Here is a 21,028-nt window from a genome sequence, read left to right on the forward strand (position 1 = left end):
AAATATACTAAAAATCAATCCCTAATTAACTATCTTATATAGAAATACAAATTTTACGTTTTATAAAATAAATTTATTACAATGTTCGTAAATAAATTTGATTATTCGGATAACTAATTATTTAATTAAAAAAAATACATCTACATATACAAATATATAAGAATTGATTTTTAGTGTAGAGAGTACATTGTTATAAAAAATATTTTGTAAAAACATTAAATTGCTTTTTTAAAAAAAATTAGTTTGTGAATTTAAATTAGTTCTTTATTTTTTAATATTCAAAATTTAAAATTTTGTTTCGTCAAAGGTGATTAAACCAATAAAATTACAACAGGGATTATAAATTAAATTAATTTAAATTATATTTCAAATTATAATAGTTTAAGAAAAGAAATTTTGCAAATACTATTGAATAATTAGAAATAATAATTAAACAATCAAATAAGATGTGAGTATTATAATGTGAATCTAAAACAATTGAATAGAAAATTGCTATTAATAAAAAAATATCAAATGAAATGATTTCCTAAAACTAATAGAACCTCAATTTTGGGTAATTCAGTGAGTAAATATTATACACCTCCACATTATCTCCAATGATAATATTCTTTAGTGGGATAAGAGTAGGAACGAGACCAAAAATTTGAATGTTGTCATTATAGTGAATACGAAAAATGCTATATTCTTTGTTTTCACGATCATGGAAGGCAAGGTAATCATGAGACGTGGTTAATGAAGAATTAATATTTCCGTCAGAACTTACGAAAATGGGAGTCCAAGATTCTCCAACTCCATATCTTTTCATCATCCATATTGTGATTGGCTCATTAAAATATATAATGCAAAGAAAACCCCTGAATTCATATATGTCAACTCTTGGACCCTCATCGCTCGGTATAGAAAAGGATTGGAACCTCTCCTTGTCGAAATCGAAAGCCCATATCGACGCATTGCCATCAACATCGTTACCAATCCAATGAAGTGTCCCATTTAAATAAACAGCAGATCTCGATATAGATATCAAATTCTTGGGATAATCCACCTCAATATTTATCCATGTTGTCGATATTCCAACTCTGAGCATTTCAACAACCATAGGATGATCATGTTTAAAGATAAGGATTCTCATTACCTTGTATTGGTTTGTTTTTGGGTGAAAACCAAAACCTCGAGATATTTCGCACTCGCAGGGTTTTAGGATTGGAGGGTGTTTTGGAAGTCTTATGAACTCACCTGTTATTGGGTTGCAAACAAGTGAAATGTCTATATTATTTGACCAACTCAAATAAAAAAGACCATTACAAATACGCACATCCACATGCACATTAGCATAAACTTTTGTATCAATGAGAGGCATGTTCACATTAGCATAAACTTTTGTACCAAGGAGAGGAATTTCAAATTTAGGATCAAGTTTTATACTGCTGCTATTGGGTTTTAGGACCTCAAACACACCGCTGAAGAATGGATTGTTTTTCCTTTCATGCCATTCAATTCGGTCATATTCAACAAGGTGAAAGAATCTTGAATGCTTGCGTCGGATCATCAGGGCAGGAAGTGTATAAGTAAGGAGTAACTTGGCAAAGTTTGGATTAGAAATCAATGTGTTCCAATGCTTGCAAACACATCTACAAATCAGAACAGACTTTATGGGAAGTCTAACAAAAATATCGGTAATTATATCGGCTGGAAGACCGGCAAAATAAGACTTTTGTAGTTGGAGTTTCCTGACAATTAAGTAAAGAATAATTTAGAAGAAGAGATACAAAAAATTCACGGCGTTGTTTTGTGTTACTCCATGAAAAAATAAAATATGACTTACCTCATCCACCGCACAAAGAAGGATTGGAAAAGGAATTTGATCATTTTACCGGTACTCTCGCGTGACAATGATTGTTGGGAGAAGTTAGGCACCCAAGTGAAATTGATGCTTTCAAAGGGAAGTTTACTGATTTTTATAACCTAGATTAATGTGAAAATCAGCTACTACTTTTAGAGAAAGTACGTGGAGCTAATGATTTTAATCGGCTTAAAAAGGAATGTATTTCAAAAATTAAAAAAGAGATTTTTAATTAATTATTCAATAATTACTTAAATTCAGATTTTGAAATTTAAAAAATTAAGATTAGTAGTTAAACTCATTTACACTACATATAATCTCTATACTCAAATCTTAACAGAGTTGTCATCCTCCGTCTGCTATTTATACTTGCTCTGCGCCTCATAGTCCCCCTCAAGATTGCAAAAAACCGAACCATTCAATGAACTGATAGAGTAACTGGTTCAATAATTTAAAGGTTTAATCGAGATTTAACTGAAATTTAATTAGTTTAATTAAATATATAATAAAATTATTAAAAATTTAATATATAATTTTAAATATTTAAATTTAATAAATTTTAAGTTAATAAAATTTAAAACTATAGTTAAAAATTAACAAATTACTTCAGCCATCAAATTTTATAACTAACAAAAATTAAAATAAACAAAAATGACAAATCAAAATTTAGAAAAATAAACATATTTATCTCAGAATTTTTTAAAATTTCATACTCCACCACAGCACATTAATTCAGAAATGATAAATAGATAAAATATATATTATAGATATTGTGAACTAATATAATATAAAATATTAATTCAATTATTGTGAAAAAAAATTCTTAAAATATGAATTGGATAACAAACTAATATTTTTATTAGTTTTGTTATTTTTATTAGTTTTTATTTTGTTATAAAGTGAACAATAAATAAATTTAGAATTCTTTAATCTCTCTTGTACTTTTTTATTTCTAATATTTAATTATATTTTTATCTTTATAGTAATAATAATAATAATAGTAATACAAATACAAATAGAATTATGTTCTGTGAGAATTTTGTACGAGAGTGTGTGTGAAACTGTGAATCCGAGTGCATGAAAAGTCAACTTTGTGAGTGATTACACAATGTCTACGTGAGAAAGAAAGGAAGAGAGAGATTTGAATCCACCTATTAATGTGGAGGAGGACTTGGTGATATTAGAGGAAGAGGATGTTAAAGAAGGGTTTTGGCATTGGAATATTAGAAGGAGTGTTTATCGCAATTTGAAATCATCCTGAAACTTTTCGGATCAAGTCACATGAGGACAAGGTTTTTCAGTTTTTCTTTGTAAAGAGGCTGATCTCAAATAATTAATTTTAAAATTTATTGCCTAAAAAATCATCTTAAATTATGAATTTAATTGTGTAACTTTTTTTATATTGCATCAAAATTAAACTCTTATATCTATTGTTTTTAAAATTATTTATATTATGAATGTGTAAAATAATTTTTTCTGATTTAATAATATATAATTAAATGCATATGCATGCAAAATAACTTTAGACTAATAATTTGTGAAAATTAAATACATATTAAAAAATCAAAATAAAATTTAGAATAATGATGATAACTTAAATCTATTATAATGCTTCTAATTTTTTTTTATAACAGCTGCAATATCCCTTTGTTTATGTCCAACACTAATTAGACTTTGTATAATGTTCATTGTATGTATGAATCATCATCTCAAATATTGATGATGATGATGATAATGATAGATGAACTATGTATGAAGGTTATTTTGAAACAATGACATGGATAACATTGGTTTTAGTAGCAAATTAAATTAAAGTACTTACCCTCAAAGCGCAATATCAACAATTTCCTACCAAATTCTGTTGGAATCACTCTCTGTTGAGCTTTATTCTCATCCTCCTCCACCTACAAATTAAACCAACACAAGATAATTTAATCGTAACCAAAAATGTTATTTATCTACTAAAATTAACTACTAATGTATTAATATATAAATACATATATTATTTAATTTATTTTTAATGTATATTTATATTTTTTCATATATTTTATATTAGTAGCTAATTTTAATTAGTGACTAATTTTAATATACACCTAATATAATTCAATAATAACAATATATATACACTAAGAACTAGAAAGTTACATTGTGTGATCCATGCTACAATACTAGCATATAAAATATCCTAAACACTTCAATAAAATTTTATCATCCTTTTTATATGAAAATGTTTTTTTTTTTATTATTAGATGATAAATTATAGAATTTAATTTTAATATATTATAAAAATATTATTTTTATTTAAAAATATTACTATTTTTTAAATTGTTACATTTTTTCTTATAAATCACGTTTTTAAAATGAGGCTAAATAAATATTATCATAAAAAATATTTTAGATATTTTTATTGGATTAGACATCATAAAATAAATCCTAAATTAATTGAACACCAATTAATCAACTTTTTTATGCCAACAACCAGCCTTTTTTCTTTCTTCCTACATCAAGATTATTAAAACAAAAAAAAATTTGACTCTAAGCCATGTCTTATTAGCACTAGTACAATACTAATACTCAATTATCAAGATACATCTTTATTAATTTTCTTTAATTATTTTGAAGCTTGCCGCCACGTTCAGTTCAACCATTATTATTGTTAACTATGATCTTTTTGAAATTGAAGATTTTTTCTCTCTTTCTTTTTTTCTTTGACTTAATTAAATTAAGAAACTACACTTAAGACTCGACTTAGCTAACGATTAGGATCAATTTGAAGATGATATGATTATATAATTAGTAGTATTAGCTTCATCTTTTAGGAATGAAGTAATTACTGTAAATGATATATAACTAGAATGCAAATGCTAATAATATTGGTGAATTATTAATTAATCATACACGATTATATTAAATACAATTATATCTATTTATTCTATTATATAAAAATTGAGTTTCTACATTTGATAATGGAATTGATGTGGCATATTTTTTATAGTATTTTTTAATTTATTTTTTAACTAATTAAATATAATTTATTACAATAAATTAATTATATCAACTAATTGATTTGATTAGATATTAAAGTATTATACAATTTAAAATTAGGAAAATTTACCAAAATAAAACATTTAGCTTTCAAAATTACAAAAATGCAATTTTTGCAGTTTGGATACAAAAATGCAACTTTATATAAATCTATGTAAACCGTGAAAGGGGTGCTACAGATTAAAATACGTGTAAACCGCTGGAGGGGTTCCACGGTTTACGTTGACGAAGCTTTTGGGAAGAACTCGTGGCAGAATTCCACAGTTTTGTGAAGATGCAAAAAAGTAAGTGAGTGATGTGATAGTAGAATATCATTTTTATTTCAGTAACAAGTGTAATTACCGGTGTCATGCATGTGATAAGATTGAAATTATAATTTTAAATTATTTTTTAAAAATTAATTTAAATTATAATAATTTGATTAATAAAAAAGTAATATGTTATGCATTGTTTGGTTTTTTTAATCTAGTGTTAATTGGATTAACTCTAAAATAGTTATTAATCGATTTTAATAATCTACTTTCTTCCATAAATCAGACATATATACTGAATGTGATCATAAATAATATAGTAATAGTCAAATCCACCAACAAATATATTGGCTATTATCACACTATAAAATAAATTAAATATAAAAGCTATTAGCACTTATAAATCTATAAAATTGCACTGTTTTTGATTCGTGAAAAGGTTTGCTTATCAAATAAACTAATTAAATAAATGGTATTAAGAAAAATAAACTAATTAAATTAATTCATATATTTCGTTATCATATTTATTATTTATTAAATAATTTGATATTTACTCCAATCAAATCAAATAATTAATATAATTAACTAAATTAATTAATTGATATAATTAATTATAATTAATCAATTCATATAAATTATAATAAATGGTAAGATTTGAATGTGTAATCAAATTAATTAATTGATATAATTAATTAATTATAATTGATTTGCTTTAACGAATTAAATAAAATAAATAAGGAAACACCTCAAAAGCATGCCATATCAATTTCATCATTAAGTGCAAAAATCTTATTTTTATATAATAGAATAAATAGAATAGATAGACAATAAATATATTTTCTTAAATTAGTATAATTATGTATTATTTATTAAATATTAATTGTAATATTATAATATAATTATAATAAAGATATTTTTCTAAAATAAATTTATTTAGAAAAATATAAATTGGTTATTAATAACTGGTACCATTATCATATAATTATCATATTATTATTATTATTATTATTATTATTATTATTATTATTATTATTATTATTATTATTATTATTATTATTATTATTATTATTATTATTATTAAAATAATTAAAAATATTTTTGATTGATAATTGATAAGTAGTTTAATAATGTATTAAATATTGATTTTATATAATTATAATAAATATATTTTATTAAATTAGTATAATTATCATTATTACTTAAATGCTAATTATAGTATAATTATAATAAAAATATTTTTATAAAATAAATTTAGAAGAGAAAATAGTGTATTCATTTTGGTGGGAAAATGGATTCATGAGGAATCGACATCTCACTTCCATTAGTGGAGAAAACCCAGTTTTAGTATATTAAGTAGATTTGTCCTTTTATTTGTTTTACGCTTAAAAAATTGAAAAGATTCTAAAATAATAGTCCAAAATAGGGAGTATATTTGAACTTATTTAAAAGAAAAAGCTGAGTACACTAAGTGCATGTTTGAGCGCCATTATTTTGATAAAAAAAAAAAGATATTTTTTCTATGAAAAAAGATCTTCTTTTTATTTTCTAACGTATTTGGCAAATTTCTAATGATAAAAGTAAAAGCATTAGAAAAAAAAAACATCTTTTTTGAGAAGTTGTAATTTACATTTTTTTTAAAAAAAAAAATTCTTAAAAAAATATTTTTCATGCAATAAATAAATAAAAATGTACTTTTATATTGTTATACCCAAACATAATTGATAAATAAAAAGATCTTTTTCCATGAGATACTTAAACATAAAATTACTTATAAATAATTATCGAAAGTGATTATAAATAAATTAATTATAATAATTATCGAAATAAATAATTTAAAAAATATTTACCGTAATAAATATTCCTTCCTTATTTCGTTTACACTATAAATGAGATAATTTTGCATGACGCAACACGTGTATAAGTATAAACGAGATACATGTATTTTTTTTTAAAAAAAAAATTGAAAATAATAAAAAATATTAATAATATCAATAATCCAAAATTTTAGCAAGCAAATTAGTACCTAAAAAGGTAGGTAGGAGAGATTAAAATTGATAAGTTTAAATATTTGATCAATTAGTACTCAAAAAGGTTGATGGAATAGTAATAACCGTTTCAATTCTCTTCCCACTACCCCCATCAATCTTTACTAACAATTGGCAAATGGTTATTTTTATTTTTTAAATTTAAATCAATCTAATTGGATCATAATTTATGTACTCTTTTTGAGTATTAATTGATCAAACATATCTATTTTAAAAAAAGTAGATGAGATATAGTGATAACCGTTTCAATTCTCTTCTCTTGTAATGTAATTTCTCATATCTTTTTCGATAAAACTTAATTCATGATGACCACCCACTATTGCTACAAACGACGACTGATATGTTTTACTCGGTTTGATTTTGGCTTCCTTATTATTTTCAATTGTACGATACACAAATATGCTTTGCTTGATTTGGATAGTAAGGATGTGAATGATATAGAACAACTTTAGAAATGATCCAAAGACCAACGTCCTTCAATATATGTAAATAAATCTTGGCTGGACAGTTTTTTCCAGCTGAGAGATTTGTCTTCAGAGTTTGAGATATCTTGAATTTCCTTTTCCCCTCTCTACTACATGTAATTAATTGATTCTTAATTTCATCTCCCTTCTGAGTGGTGTTCCTTATTTTTGTAGAAAAACCAGCAAATTTAGAATAATCTTTGTAGAACTTTCCAACTTCTTCAAGTATCATGAAAGTCATTCCAACCTTTGAGACAAATTGTTCATCGACAACACACCTGGACTGCAAAATAAACTGAAATATTATCATACACAAGACCATTGTGTAATAACAAATGAACCAAAAATTGTGTATTATATGACTTCAGAAACTTCTGCATTCTATCCAAATTCAAGTTCATAAACAACATTGATTTTAGTAAAGAAAGATGAAATTATTCATTATCACTTTAATCAATTGCATTTCATTCCGTTTAATTCAAAATTGTTAAAAGAGTGAACTAAAATATTATAATAACAAGTTCATTATATAATAAGAAATGAATTGAAAAATGTGCATTATTTAAATTCAAAAATTTCTACATTCTATCCAAATTTAAATTAATAAACAACACTAATTTTTATAAAGAAGGATGAAATTATTCATTATCACTTTATTTAATTGCATTCTATTCCATTCAAATCAAAATTGTTGAACAATGAACCGAAAACATTATCATAACAAGATCATTGTGTAATAACAAATGAACTGAAAAAATGTGATTATCAAACCTCATCCACTTAATTCGATTCAGGATAATAATCCAAATCACTCTTGTTCTGATTTAAACTTGAATCATTCATTATTTTGATAAAAATAATACATTCAATTCAAAAAAATAATACACTATTCGATTCAACATAAATGCAGATCAAAAATCAGAGGAATGAAATAAAAAATCTGAAGAAGAAAACGAAGAATGGAAATTTTACATTAAAGAGGAACAAAAAATGGAAATTTTACATTCAAGAAAAACAAAGAAGGAAAGCTTTACATTAAAAAATAGAAGCTTTACGTTGAAGTTCTATTATAAGTAAGTGGTGCGATGTGTGAAAGTAAATCATTTGGACGGACTTGGTCAGAGAAATCACTTGGATCTTTAATAAAACAAATTATAAATAACGAGATTAACTTATATGAATGGCAAGGCCACTGTTTGCATTGTGAACTCACAAACTAATTTTTAGTGTATTATTATTTATTTATTTATTTTCAGAGAAAGAGATAGATTGAGGATGGCTCTGTGCATATTGTCAATTGATATGATGGGGGTTCTAATGGCGTTGGTTATTGCTCTAACTCTCATGCTCATATGTTCCTCTCCTCCTAGCAGGGTTGTCGTTCATCATTACCCTTATTACTAATAATTAATTAGCTTCACTTACAATTAATTGAGTCTATGTACATCAGCTAAGACCTAAGATCATGTAATTGTTTTCGGTATGTTAACTTATATTCCAAATTATGTTAGATTATGTATGTATTTTAAACTTGTCTCCTCTGTATATCTCTTTCATGCTGATAACTAATGATTGGTGATGAGTAATTCATTCACGTTACCACTGAAATTTGTCTTGGTCAGGTCAACTTTACGTGACACATATGTTCAAGCTATAGTCCATAATTCCATATATTATGGTGTTAACTCCTCAAATGAGGTGAAATTTTCTATGGATGCATTTGATTATTTGATTGGGTTATAAGCTAAAGTAATATATCTTCAATAAATTGTGAGTGAGGAGTGTTGTTAACAAGAAATGTATTATGTATGTATCGTATAACAAGGTTCAAGACTCTTTTATAGTCCTTACCGGCCGGTTGGCAAGAGATGAAGGTATCATTTAAACTTAATGGGATCTTTAGCAATAAATAGAGATGTGAAGGAAAACCTATATAAACAATTACGCTAATTAAATGAGTTTGATTTAAAATAGCCAATAATTGAACCCTTAGTTACATTACTACTGTAGTCTTATACTATTTTTTCTTATACTTTACTTTAGTCTTATGTTATGTTATTTTTTTAATTAAGGCAAGAGACTAGGTTGTTAACATGACAAGAAGTATATATGTATTTTATATTAGTGTCTAATTTTAATTGCTGCTTTTAGTATATATCTATCATGATTGTTTTTATTTTGTGTATTGTTTTTGGATCAAAGGTCACTAGATATTATTTTAGATGATATTTAATAATCCTAACTTAATCTATTAATTATTTAGTTATCTTTTGCTTTTTAACCTAAAATTATTTTATGATGTTCTTTTTTTATAATTTTAACTAAATGGCTTATTCACTATTACTGAAGAGATAAAACTTAGTTATATTTCAGTTCGATAAAAATATAGGGGTTTAGATAAGTAGAATCTTGTTATAAATCTTTTTAAGCTTTTGTTTGAGAATCAAGCTTGCCAATAGTAATTACATTTGAAAACAAATTAATTTAAAAGATTTCAAGCTCATAAGCCGCTCAAAGTCTCAAAGTCTCAATTAAGTAAAAACAGAAACAATTTTGCTGGTTATATCTTTTATAATAAACATCATTTTGATATTAATATTTTTTTTAATAATTATATATGTATTTTTTTATTTATTAATTAAAAATTAATTTATATAAATATATAATTAATTAATAACTATTATATTTTTATACGAGTATCAATAATATTTGGTGTATGAATAATATTTTTTTAAAAAAAAATTAGCTATAATTATTTAAAGTCAACTCGAACCACTCACTTAATTAGTTCAGTTAACTAGCAACATCACAATCTATTTCAGACAAGAAGGACAAATTATTTTTTTTATATGTGTAGTTTTTTTTTGTTGTTTTTATTAGTGTAATTTTTATTTGAATATTTGTCTATTATTATACGAGGAGAGGGATTATTATCACACTTTAATTAATAAAATATTGTTTAATTATCTTAAATTACCTTTCTTTCTTTACACCTAAATTAACAATTTATTAAGTATAGATTTAATATTATTCAAATTTATTATAATAGTGTTAAATTAAATAAATATTATTTTCTTTTTTCTTTTAAGAGTACAATAGTAATCATTGGTAATACATAAGTATATGATACGTCATAATAAAAAAAAAAGGGTTAAATAGAATTTTTGTTATGATTTAGTTTAAAAATCGAAATCGTTTTTAATTTTTTTTATTTGAAAAAATCCCCAACGTTCAATTTAATAATAAAATCGTCTTTTTAAAAATAATAATTTTTAAATGACAAAAATATCTCTACTACTATACTGTCTTTTTTTTTTTTCAAGTTCAACAACATCAAATTCTTCGAATGCTAACAACAACAACAATAACAATAAAAATCATTCGGATTCTTTAAAAAAAAAAAATCCATCAATTAGGGAGAGAGAGAGACGAGCAATATACAAAGAGTGGTCACCAATCTGCTCCGTCACTACTGTCTGCACTGCTGTTCCGGAGAAGGCGACAGTGGCACCCACATCCTGGTGTTTTGGATTGGCACCAAAAACCAAATTCCTCGCAAAGGTTCCAACTACCACCGAGGCAAAACCGGTTCCATCCTAAGAGAAAAAACTCCTCCAACATTCTATCGGTGACGCAATTAGGGTTTGTAATGGACTTGAAAATTTTATTGGTAGAGGTTCCTAGACATGGTGGCAAAGCATGAGGAAGAAGGAGACGACAGAGACTGGCTAAGGTGGATCTCGCAGAGAGCTAGTAGCAACATCTTGCAGAGAGTAGCGCAACAACAGAAAAGGACGAAGGGAAAGAAGACGACAATGGAGGACTGCGAAGCATGTGAGACACGGTGGAGAGCAACACAACTTAGAGCAGACAGAGGTACTGTGACATGGCAACAAGCTGAATGGCAACTCGACAGACAATGGCATTCATGAGAGATTGTGGCTACTAACTGCTAAAGGAAGCAGAGACCAGAGGAGGTGAGTGGCGGGGTAAAGGCTGTGTTAAATGTGAAGGACTGAATGGGGGTGATGAGTGCAATTAGGGTTGTTGGAGAAGGGTTATTAGAGAAGGTTGGTATTTTGGTTCAAAGAATGTTTTTAAGGCTAAATTGATCATTAGAGATGAATTTAAATACAAAAAAATTTTGGGAACGATTTTGGTTTTCAAATTAAACCATAGAGAGCAAATCATACTTAACCTTAAAAATAACTGTTAATAAAAGAATTATAATATACAATATATATGTTCATCTAACATTTTTTATTGTGCTTATATCATTTAAACTAGTAGCCAGTAAGCCAAAATTATAAGAATTTTGCATGTTAATTTCACAAATTTTATGCAAAATTAATTATTTTATTTTATAAGTATATACTTAAAAAATTTTTATTCTAGCACTTAAATAAAAAAAAATATTTTTAACTATGATGCACGAACACGGGACGCGACACAACATGAGACACGCCGACACATCATATTAAAAATCTTATGTGACACGGGATACGACATATATATAAAATATAAAGTATTTTTTAAATAAATTATAGTAATATTTTGATATTTTATTGATATCAAAATATATATAAATTAATTTTTTAACTATTTTTAATATGTTTTTTCAATTGTATAAAGTATTTAAATATTTTTGTTTTAATAAATAATAATATATACTGTTTTTAAATTCATTTCAAAAATACATATTAAAAATAAGGTTGGACACGCTGACATGTGATGATATTTAGATGTGTTCAAGTATGACTGGAGAATAATTTTTTATTTTTTATTAATACATGGTTGGACACGACAGACACGAGTGTCGATGAGTGTCGTGTTCGAAATGTATCTGACACCAGAACACAGCAACTCAACGAAATGTTCGTATTTCATAAATTTTTAAATAAAGAAAAAATATGTTTACATTGGCTTTAATTTAAAATTAAAAATTATTATTAAAAGATTTTCTATTTAACTCAAATTTTTATGTAGAGATCAGTAGAAAGAATTTATATAATTTTTATTTTATTTTTTTTTGTTTTATTTATAACAATATATAATGCTAATACATGGGTTTGGTGTCTAATTTTCTATTTCCTATTTTAATCTTACTAACATAATTCAAAATTATTTTGCAGTTACTTATTTCACTAATATATTTCACTAACAGTTATCTATAACAATATATAATGCTAATACATGGGGTTTGGTGTCTAATTTTCTATTTTCTATTTTAACATTACTAACATAATTCAAAATTATTTTGCAATTACTTATTTCACTAACATATTTCACTAATAGTTATCTATAACAATATATAATGCCAATACATGGAGTTTGATGTCCAATTTTTTATTTCCTATTTTAACCTTACTAACATAATTCAAAATTATTTTGCAGTTATTTGTTTCACTAACATATTTCACTAACAGTTATAAAAACTCACGTATAACTTCTGTTCAATTCTTTACTTCTACAATCTCCCTTTTTAATTTCTTTTGTTTTTTTCTGATTCTCCTTCTTTATCTTATGAACTCTTCTCTGTAAACAATTATTTAAATAAAACATGTATTTTGATTTATATATATTCTTTTTGTATATAACAATATATAATGCCAATACATGGGGTTTGGTGTCCAATTTTCTATTTCCTATTTTAGCCTTACTAATATAATTCAAAATTATTTTGCAGTTACTTATTTCACTAACATATTTCACTAACAGTTATAAAAATTCACGTATAACTTCTGTTCAATTCTTTATTCCTACAATCTCCCTTTTTTAATTTTTTTTGTTTTTTTCTTATTCTCCTTCTTTATCTCATGAACTCTTCTCTATACGGAACAATTATTTAAATAAAACATGTATTTTAGTTTATATATATTCTTTTTGAATAAGAATAATATTATTATCATTATTCTTAGAATTATATTTTGGTTTATAGTAATTTTAATTATAAATAAAGTCATGTCAACATTAAAATAAAAAAAAATATTTATCTAATAAATTTGAAAAGTGAATAATATATTAACAAAAAAATAAAATTAATTTCTTAAAAATAATAATTTTATCTTATTAACTCTTTTACTCATGTACCACTACAAAAAATATTGGTAAAAATGGCACTAATTTTGTGGCGGGTTAAAAAAACTGCCATTATATTTGTTAATTACGGCAGCTTCAACTCATGCCATAATGCTAATGGTTTTTGTGGCAGCTTTGTTGATTGTGGCGTTTCAAACCGCCATAGAATTTTTTCCCCCTTTTTAACTCGAGTGATATTGCATATGAGAGTGTCATTAGTATTGTTGCATATAAAAAAATGAGGATGAGTGTCAATGACGAACCCTAATTTCTTGCCATTGTTCATCTTCCTGATCTGTCATTCAACTCCTCGCTATCGCTCATCCCTTTGTTGCAGCTCATCTCTTCGCTGCTGCAAGCAACGCCGTTGTTGCTGCCTTCAGTGAGCTTCTACGATTTGACTTTGATCTGAAGATTTGTCAGCGTTTGTCTCATCACCATCGTTCATCTCCTCGCCATTGCAAGAAACACCGTTGTCACCTTCAGCGAGCTTCAACGATTTGGCTTCGATATGAAGATTTGTCGCCGCTCATCTCATCGCCATCATTCATCTCTGCACCATCGCAAGCAACACCGTTGTCGCTGCCTTCTATGATCTAATTTTCAATCTGGCTCACCTCCTCACCTCGGCAAGCAATGCCGTTGTTGCTGCCTTCAGCAAGCTTCTACAATTTGGTTTCACCATCTCAGTCACTTCTAATAGCTAATCTACTTAATCTTCTTCTTTGATTTTTTCCTTCCTCTTCATCCTTTTAGATCTAGTTCATGCTCTAGTAGGAAGAAACAAAGAATGCTGGTTCTTTTGTGTATTTTAATTTTCATTGATCTTTTGTGATGTTGCTGTTGTTAGCTTGTTACTGTTGTATTTTCTGTTCTGTCGTTATTTTTTTGCTTCTGATTTTATTTAGTTTGAGACCTAATCTGTTCTATTAAACTGAATGATCTCATAATCTGCATCATTTGTCCGAAATTAGTACAATACAACACTTTACTTTCTCTTCAAAAAAAGTCACGACATTGTGGAGGAACTGATTGGGTTTGGAGCAAGAGTGCACGCGTGTGCAAGGAACGAAGATGAGCTCACTAAGTCTCATCTAATTAAATGATTCTGGTTTTGAGGTTACTGACTCTGTTTGCAATGTCTTTGTTCCTCATCAGAGGGAGAAGCTGATGGACTCTGTGTTCTGAATTCCAAGGGAAACTCAACATCCTTGTAAGCTCTCTTCTTTCTCTGCATTTTGTCTGTTTGATATTATTCCCCAACTAAAACTATTGTGTATGTTTTGAATTTACATTAATTGATATTATTCCCCAACTAACACTATTTTGCATAATTCGAGTCTATAAATTTTCAAACAATAATAGGAAAAAAACTTTAATATTCTTATAGTTGAAATCTTCAAGCTGCACTATAATTTGAAGGTGCAGGAGGATGACTTTACAATTCTTCAAGATCCCTCTTAAATCTTTACTCTTCCACTGCTTCCTGCTCTTACTCTTCCAATTATGACACCATTTTTGTATATTAAGCTTTCATCATAATGTATAAAAAATTAATCATGATTTGTATATGATTTGCATTTTTGATGGTTGAATGATATGTTTAATTGGGAATTTCACAAGTTTGAGGTTTTAGAAGAGATGAGGGAGCTATGATTAAAGGCAAGGCGTTTCTGTTTTGAAAACAACTCTACTGAATCTGGCTTTTCTATTAAGAATATTATTTACTAGTGAGAATATTATTTACTATTCATAGCAACATCTTTCCTAGCTTGTTCAAAGTTCAAAGTCCATGAATTTATTTTATTCTTGTTGAACTGGGACTGTACATTATTTATAAGTAGTATAAGCGGTATTTAGTTTCAATTCTTCATAATATATCTTGAGAACCTCTTTTTGAGTAATTTCATAAGTGGTTTTAGATGCAGCTCATGTGAAAGGGTGAGTGAAGACCATATGCCAATTGTGTACTGTTGCAAATAAACAACAAATTTTCCATCTGTAGCATATGTTTTGTTGCTTGTGATCTGTATGATTATCATTGTGATCTTCTACTTATACAGAGGCGAAGAGACAGGATCAATGAGAAGATGCGTGCATTGCAAGATCTCATACCAAACTGCAATAAGGTTTACTCTTTCATTTTCACTTTTGTTATGCGGACCAGAGAATTTTCATAAGCATAATAGAGGTTAACAATCTTTGTGTTATTATATTGTAGGAGTTTAATTAAGCTTAGTTTTGTGTGTTATTATTGGTGCAGGAGATAGGTTTCCACTGGGTGCACCAGCACTAATGATGTCACCACAAGGGGTGAAGCTTGGGCTGGTGAGGCCAGATCTGGTGCATCAGAGGGATGCAAAGTATCATGTTTCCTCAGACAGCTATAAGACCTTAGTTAAGCGCGTTGCACTTTCAAATATTATGGTGCTAAACATTTAATTTATATGTATTTCTTGCACATGATAATGCTTTCTCTGTTTCCATGTTAGATATATCTTAAGTACAAGACACCAACACATTTTGTTCTGATTCTGAATACTGGACATATCACACAATTAACCTAAACACTTATCAAATTTATTGAGCTATGGCAGTGCTGATTCTGCAAAAAGGAGACGAGATGCAAATGGAGGCCTAGATAGAAATCTTAAGGATGATGATGAGTTGACTAAAAAAATCAAATTTGTTGAGCTTGCAGTGATGATGAGTATGAAAATGAAAATGTTGGAATGATCTGTAGCAAATTTGTTGAGCATCTCTAGGAAAACTCCCAATATAATAGAACTAACAATATTTCTTAGTTTGATACTTTGTATAGGAGTTATTACTTTTTATTTGTAATACTAAAAAATCATATATTATGTTTAATACTTTTGAGTTATATAATATTTTGTCTATAGATTATGATTTTGTTATTGTGGAATTTTAATAAAAAAATTATTTATTTAACAAGATAAAAATAATAGTAAAAACGACAGTTAAAAAATGTCATTTTAAATGAAAAGAATGCCATTAAACCATGGTAAAAACGGCGTTTAGAAATGCCATTTTAAACGAAAAGAATGCCATTAAATGTAGGTAAAAACGGCGGTTACAAACCGCCATTTTAAACGAGGAGGATGCCATTAAACCTGGTAAAAACGGCGGTTATAAATGCCATTTTAAACGAGGAGGATGCCATTAAACCCAGGTAAAAACGGCGGTTACAAACCGCCATTTTAAACAACAACAAAACCGCCGTTTTATTTGGTTAAAATGGCGGTTAAAAACCGCCATTTTAACCGCCAAAAAACCGCCGTATTATCCACTGGTTATTACGGCGGTTTTCAGAAAACCGCCGTAATAACCAGAATGGCGCCCAGAATTCCGGCGTTTCTTGGAGGCGCCATTTTCGGCAATAATGACGGTTGTAACCGCCGTAATTATCTTAAAAAACCGCCATTTTAACCCCTTTTTTTTGTAGTGTACAATTTAAAATCTTCTTACACTTTTGTCTTTTTATTCTAATGAGTAATTTTATATTTAATTTAATTAATTTTTTATTTTATATTTACTTACTTAAATTAATTATTTTTTAATTTTATATAATTATTAAAAATATTAAATATTGTTAAATATTCTTTAAATTAAAAAGATAAACAGAAATATTTTTATTAACCATACCATATTTTTTTGTTATTGATAATTATATAATATTTATTAATATTAACTCTTTTCAACATATATTTGATTAATATAGTTAATTAATAAATTATTGAATAATTAAAATAACTTAATTTTGTAGAAAAAATATTATAAAAAGAAATTAAATTTTATATAATTATTTAATTATAACCGAATCAATCGGTTCAACCTGTGACCCAACAGTTGAACCAGTGACCTAGTGACCCAGTAGTCTTATCGGTTTAATTACTGGTTCGGTTCTGATAACTATGATTAGAAGTCAACAAGTATTTAACCAGTGATGATAAATAATTTATTTTATAGATCTTATTATATTCTGAAATATTCATTTAAATTATGTTTTGTTTAATTTTATGTTAGTCTTTGTTTGTATAGTGTTATTTTGAGTAGATTTATGACTTTATGAGTATTGTACTCCGATGGTCAGCCCATCAATTTAGCCTCATTCTAATTATTCTGTTAAAATGCTTTTTTTTTTTTATCTTTCGATACACTTTGTTATATTTCTTTTGCTAATATTATTTTTTTACCTTTAACATCCTCGATTTTATCACATTCATCCTTACAAATTTCATTTAGTTGTATTGTAGTTATTATATTCATCTGTAATTTTTACCTATATTTTTTTAATTTATTTATCCAATTAATATTTTCATTATTCTTTTACCTTTTTAATTTATTCCACGTATAGCTATTTAGGCTAAACACTGTTAAGATCTACCATGGAAAATTAGAGTGTAGTTTTATTCGTGTAGCCAACATTATTTAGGAGAAGGCCTTGTAGTTGTTGATGTTGTATTATTTATTACACTGTCATCTTGTTTGCATTTTTCTTGCATTGTAATTTCTTTAAATGTGCCATAATCTAAGCATTTTTACTACATTATTAACGATAAAAGTTTTAAATCAAGGAAAGAAAAATGTGGGCAACATGCCAGGCACAGGTAGCATTTTTATCTAAATTATTTTTATACTTATTGTTAATATATCAAAACATAAAGACACAAAAATTATGAATTCACCTCCTTTTTATAACACTAATTATATGGTGTTCAAAAAATTCTTTTAATTTTGTCTTTTTTAATAATCTATTCCACTATAGATCAGTTATTCCACGTTAAAAAAACTTTCACTAACTCATCTTCTCTTTTATTACATACATTCATGTTCTCTCTTATCTCATTAATTTACGACCTAGGTCAGTTACGTAAATAAAAAAAAATTTATCTATTTTTTTTACAGTGAATTTTTTTATTGGATGTAAATTATTGTTGCTAATTTTTTTATTTGGATATATTTTTAAAAAATAAAAATAAAATAGTTCAATTCAGAACAATTTTTTTAAAATTAAATTTTGTTACGGCCTGGCCCAAATCCTCTACGGGTCGGCCTGACCCGAGCACCACCCGACCCGGACACGCGCCCCAACCCGGACACGCGTCCCGGACAGCTCATACACGGCTGTGGGATAACGTCCCTGATAAAGCGGGCCTGTCCTCATTGGGCCCACCTCTGACAGTATATAAGGGGAAGGTTTACTCTTCCCCCAAGGTACGTCATATATCATATCACCCTTTTTCGCCTGCACATTTACAGACAAGAGCGTCGGAGTGTCTTTGCAGGTGGCACCCCCCCCTTTTCACACGAAGTACTCGGGACCTCGCACACCCCTGGCCGGTAGTCTACAACCTGACGAGCCCCTACCATTTCCCAGGATTTCAACCCGAACCGTCCGGTAGCCGACCTACCGAACATTGGCGCCGTCTGTGGGGACTCGTCCATGGACTTCGTGCTAGTCCAAACTGGGACAGGCTGCGAGGCCGTACCCGGAGGCGACGCCGCCGCGACGGAAACCCGACAACATCCAAGGTCGCCCCCGAGGAACGCAACCCAATCACAGGAGAGACGCCCCTTTGGGGGGACTGGCGACAACCATGCCAGAATAATGCAAGAGCTACGCCATAGAATGCAAGACTTAGAACGCCGACTAGCAGATAGGGAACGCGACCGACACACCCCAGAGCAGAGTCACTCCCTCTCTCGCTCCAGGAGTCGCTCCAGACGCATGCCTAGCCCCCAAGCTGAGTCCGAAAGCACCGGGGAGAGAGGACGCGCGAGAAGACGTCATGACCCCGTCATTTACGCCAGACGTGAGAGGCGGCGTACCACGAACCACGGGGACGAGGACGCTCGTCGGGAGAGCGACGAGGGAAGAACGATGGTAACGCGGGGACCCGTAATAATGGGAGCGACCCCATTCCACCGTTCCATACTCGAGGTCCGGCTGCCAAAACACTTTGACAAGCCAACGGACATGAGGTACGATGGAACGCAAGACCCGCTGGAACACCTCACGGCCTTTGAGGTCAGGATGAACCTAGAAGGAGTGGGAGACGAGGTAAGGTGCCGCGCTTTCCCGGTCACCCTCGCGGGACCTGCAATACGGTGGTTCAATAACCTCCCGCAGGGCTCGGTAACCCACTTCTCTGACATCAGCCATGCCTTCCTAGTTCAGTTCACAACCAGGATTGCCAAAGCCAAGCATCCGATCAATTTGCTGGGGGGTGACCCAAAGAGCCGGGGAACCGACTAGAAAATACTTAGATCGTTTCAACGACGAATGCTTGGAATTATACAGGTTGACGGACTCAGTAGCGAGCTTGTGCTTGACGAGCGGGCTCCTGAATGAGGACTTCAGAAAGCACCTCACCACAAAGCCAGTATGGACAATGCAGGAGATCCAATGCGTGGCTAAGGAGTATATTAACGATGAAGAGGTCAGCCGGGTCGTGGCTGCCAATAAACGGCAACCCCCCTACAACCAAACCCGACACTATGAGGGTGGAGAAAGGCAAAAGGAACACGCCAGGGACGGCGGTCCGAGTAAGGTGCCAAAGCCATTTTCCCGAGTCGGGAAATTCACCAACTACACCCCCCTCACGGCACCGATCACGGAAGTTTACCAACAGATAGCCGAGAAGGGGATACTGTCGAGACCTCGACCCCTGAAGGACAGGACGGGGGGAAACAAAAGCCTTTACTGCGAATATCACAAGGGATATGGGCACAAGACCCAAGACCGCTTCAACCTGAAGGACGCCCTGGAACAAGCAATCAGGGATGGAAAGCTTGCCGACTTCTCCCACCTTATAAGGGAGCCAAGGAGACGAAACCGGGATCACGATGGCGAGGACAGGTCCCGGGCAACAAGACGACGCCAAGAACCAGAAGGGGACGACCACGGTCTCACGGTGGTGAACGTAGTAACAGCGAGGAATTCCGCCCCGAGGTCGAAATCGGCACAAAAGAAAGACGCCAAAGTCCTGGCGGTCTCCTTCTCATCCGCTAGAAGTTCCAGGGGACTCCCATCCATCTCCTTCGGCCCCGAGGACCAATGGTTCGACGAGGTACCAGAAAGCCCTCCCATGGTCATCACGGCCAGAGTCGGAACCGGCCTCGTCAAACGGATCCTGGTGGATACAGGGGCGGACTCGAACATCATGTTTCGCAACGTTTTCGATGTCTTGGGACTGTGTGATGCTGATCTGGCGACCCACCAGCACGGTGTGGTAGGGTTGGGTGACCACTTCATCAAGCCGGATGGGATCATCTCACTCC

At 29.8% G+C, this 21,028-nt stretch overlaps 1 protein-coding gene across 1 annotated transcript; it reads right to left on the reverse strand.

Moving 5' to 3' along the window:
• Positions 1-532: 532 nt before the first annotated feature.
• LOC148554520 (F-box protein At2g23160-like) lies at positions 533-1,866 on the reverse strand. The gene is made up of 2 exons (XM_088489957.1): positions 1,823-1,866; positions 533-1,727 (listed from the first exon to the last, which is right to left on the reverse strand). The coding sequence occupies exons 1-2, from the start codon at positions 1,864-1,866 to the stop codon at positions 533-535; spliced, it is 1,239 nt and encodes a 412-aa protein (XP_088346083.1).
• Positions 1,867-21,028: the final 19,162 nt, after the last annotated feature.

This window comes from Arachis ipaensis, chromosome B6, assembly GCF_059453495.1.
Source record: "Arachis ipaensis isolate K30076 ecotype BB chromosome B6, ASM5945349v1, whole genome shotgun sequence".
NCBI classification, from domain to species: domain Eukaryota; kingdom Viridiplantae; phylum Streptophyta; class Magnoliopsida; order Fabales; family Fabaceae; genus Arachis; species Arachis ipaensis.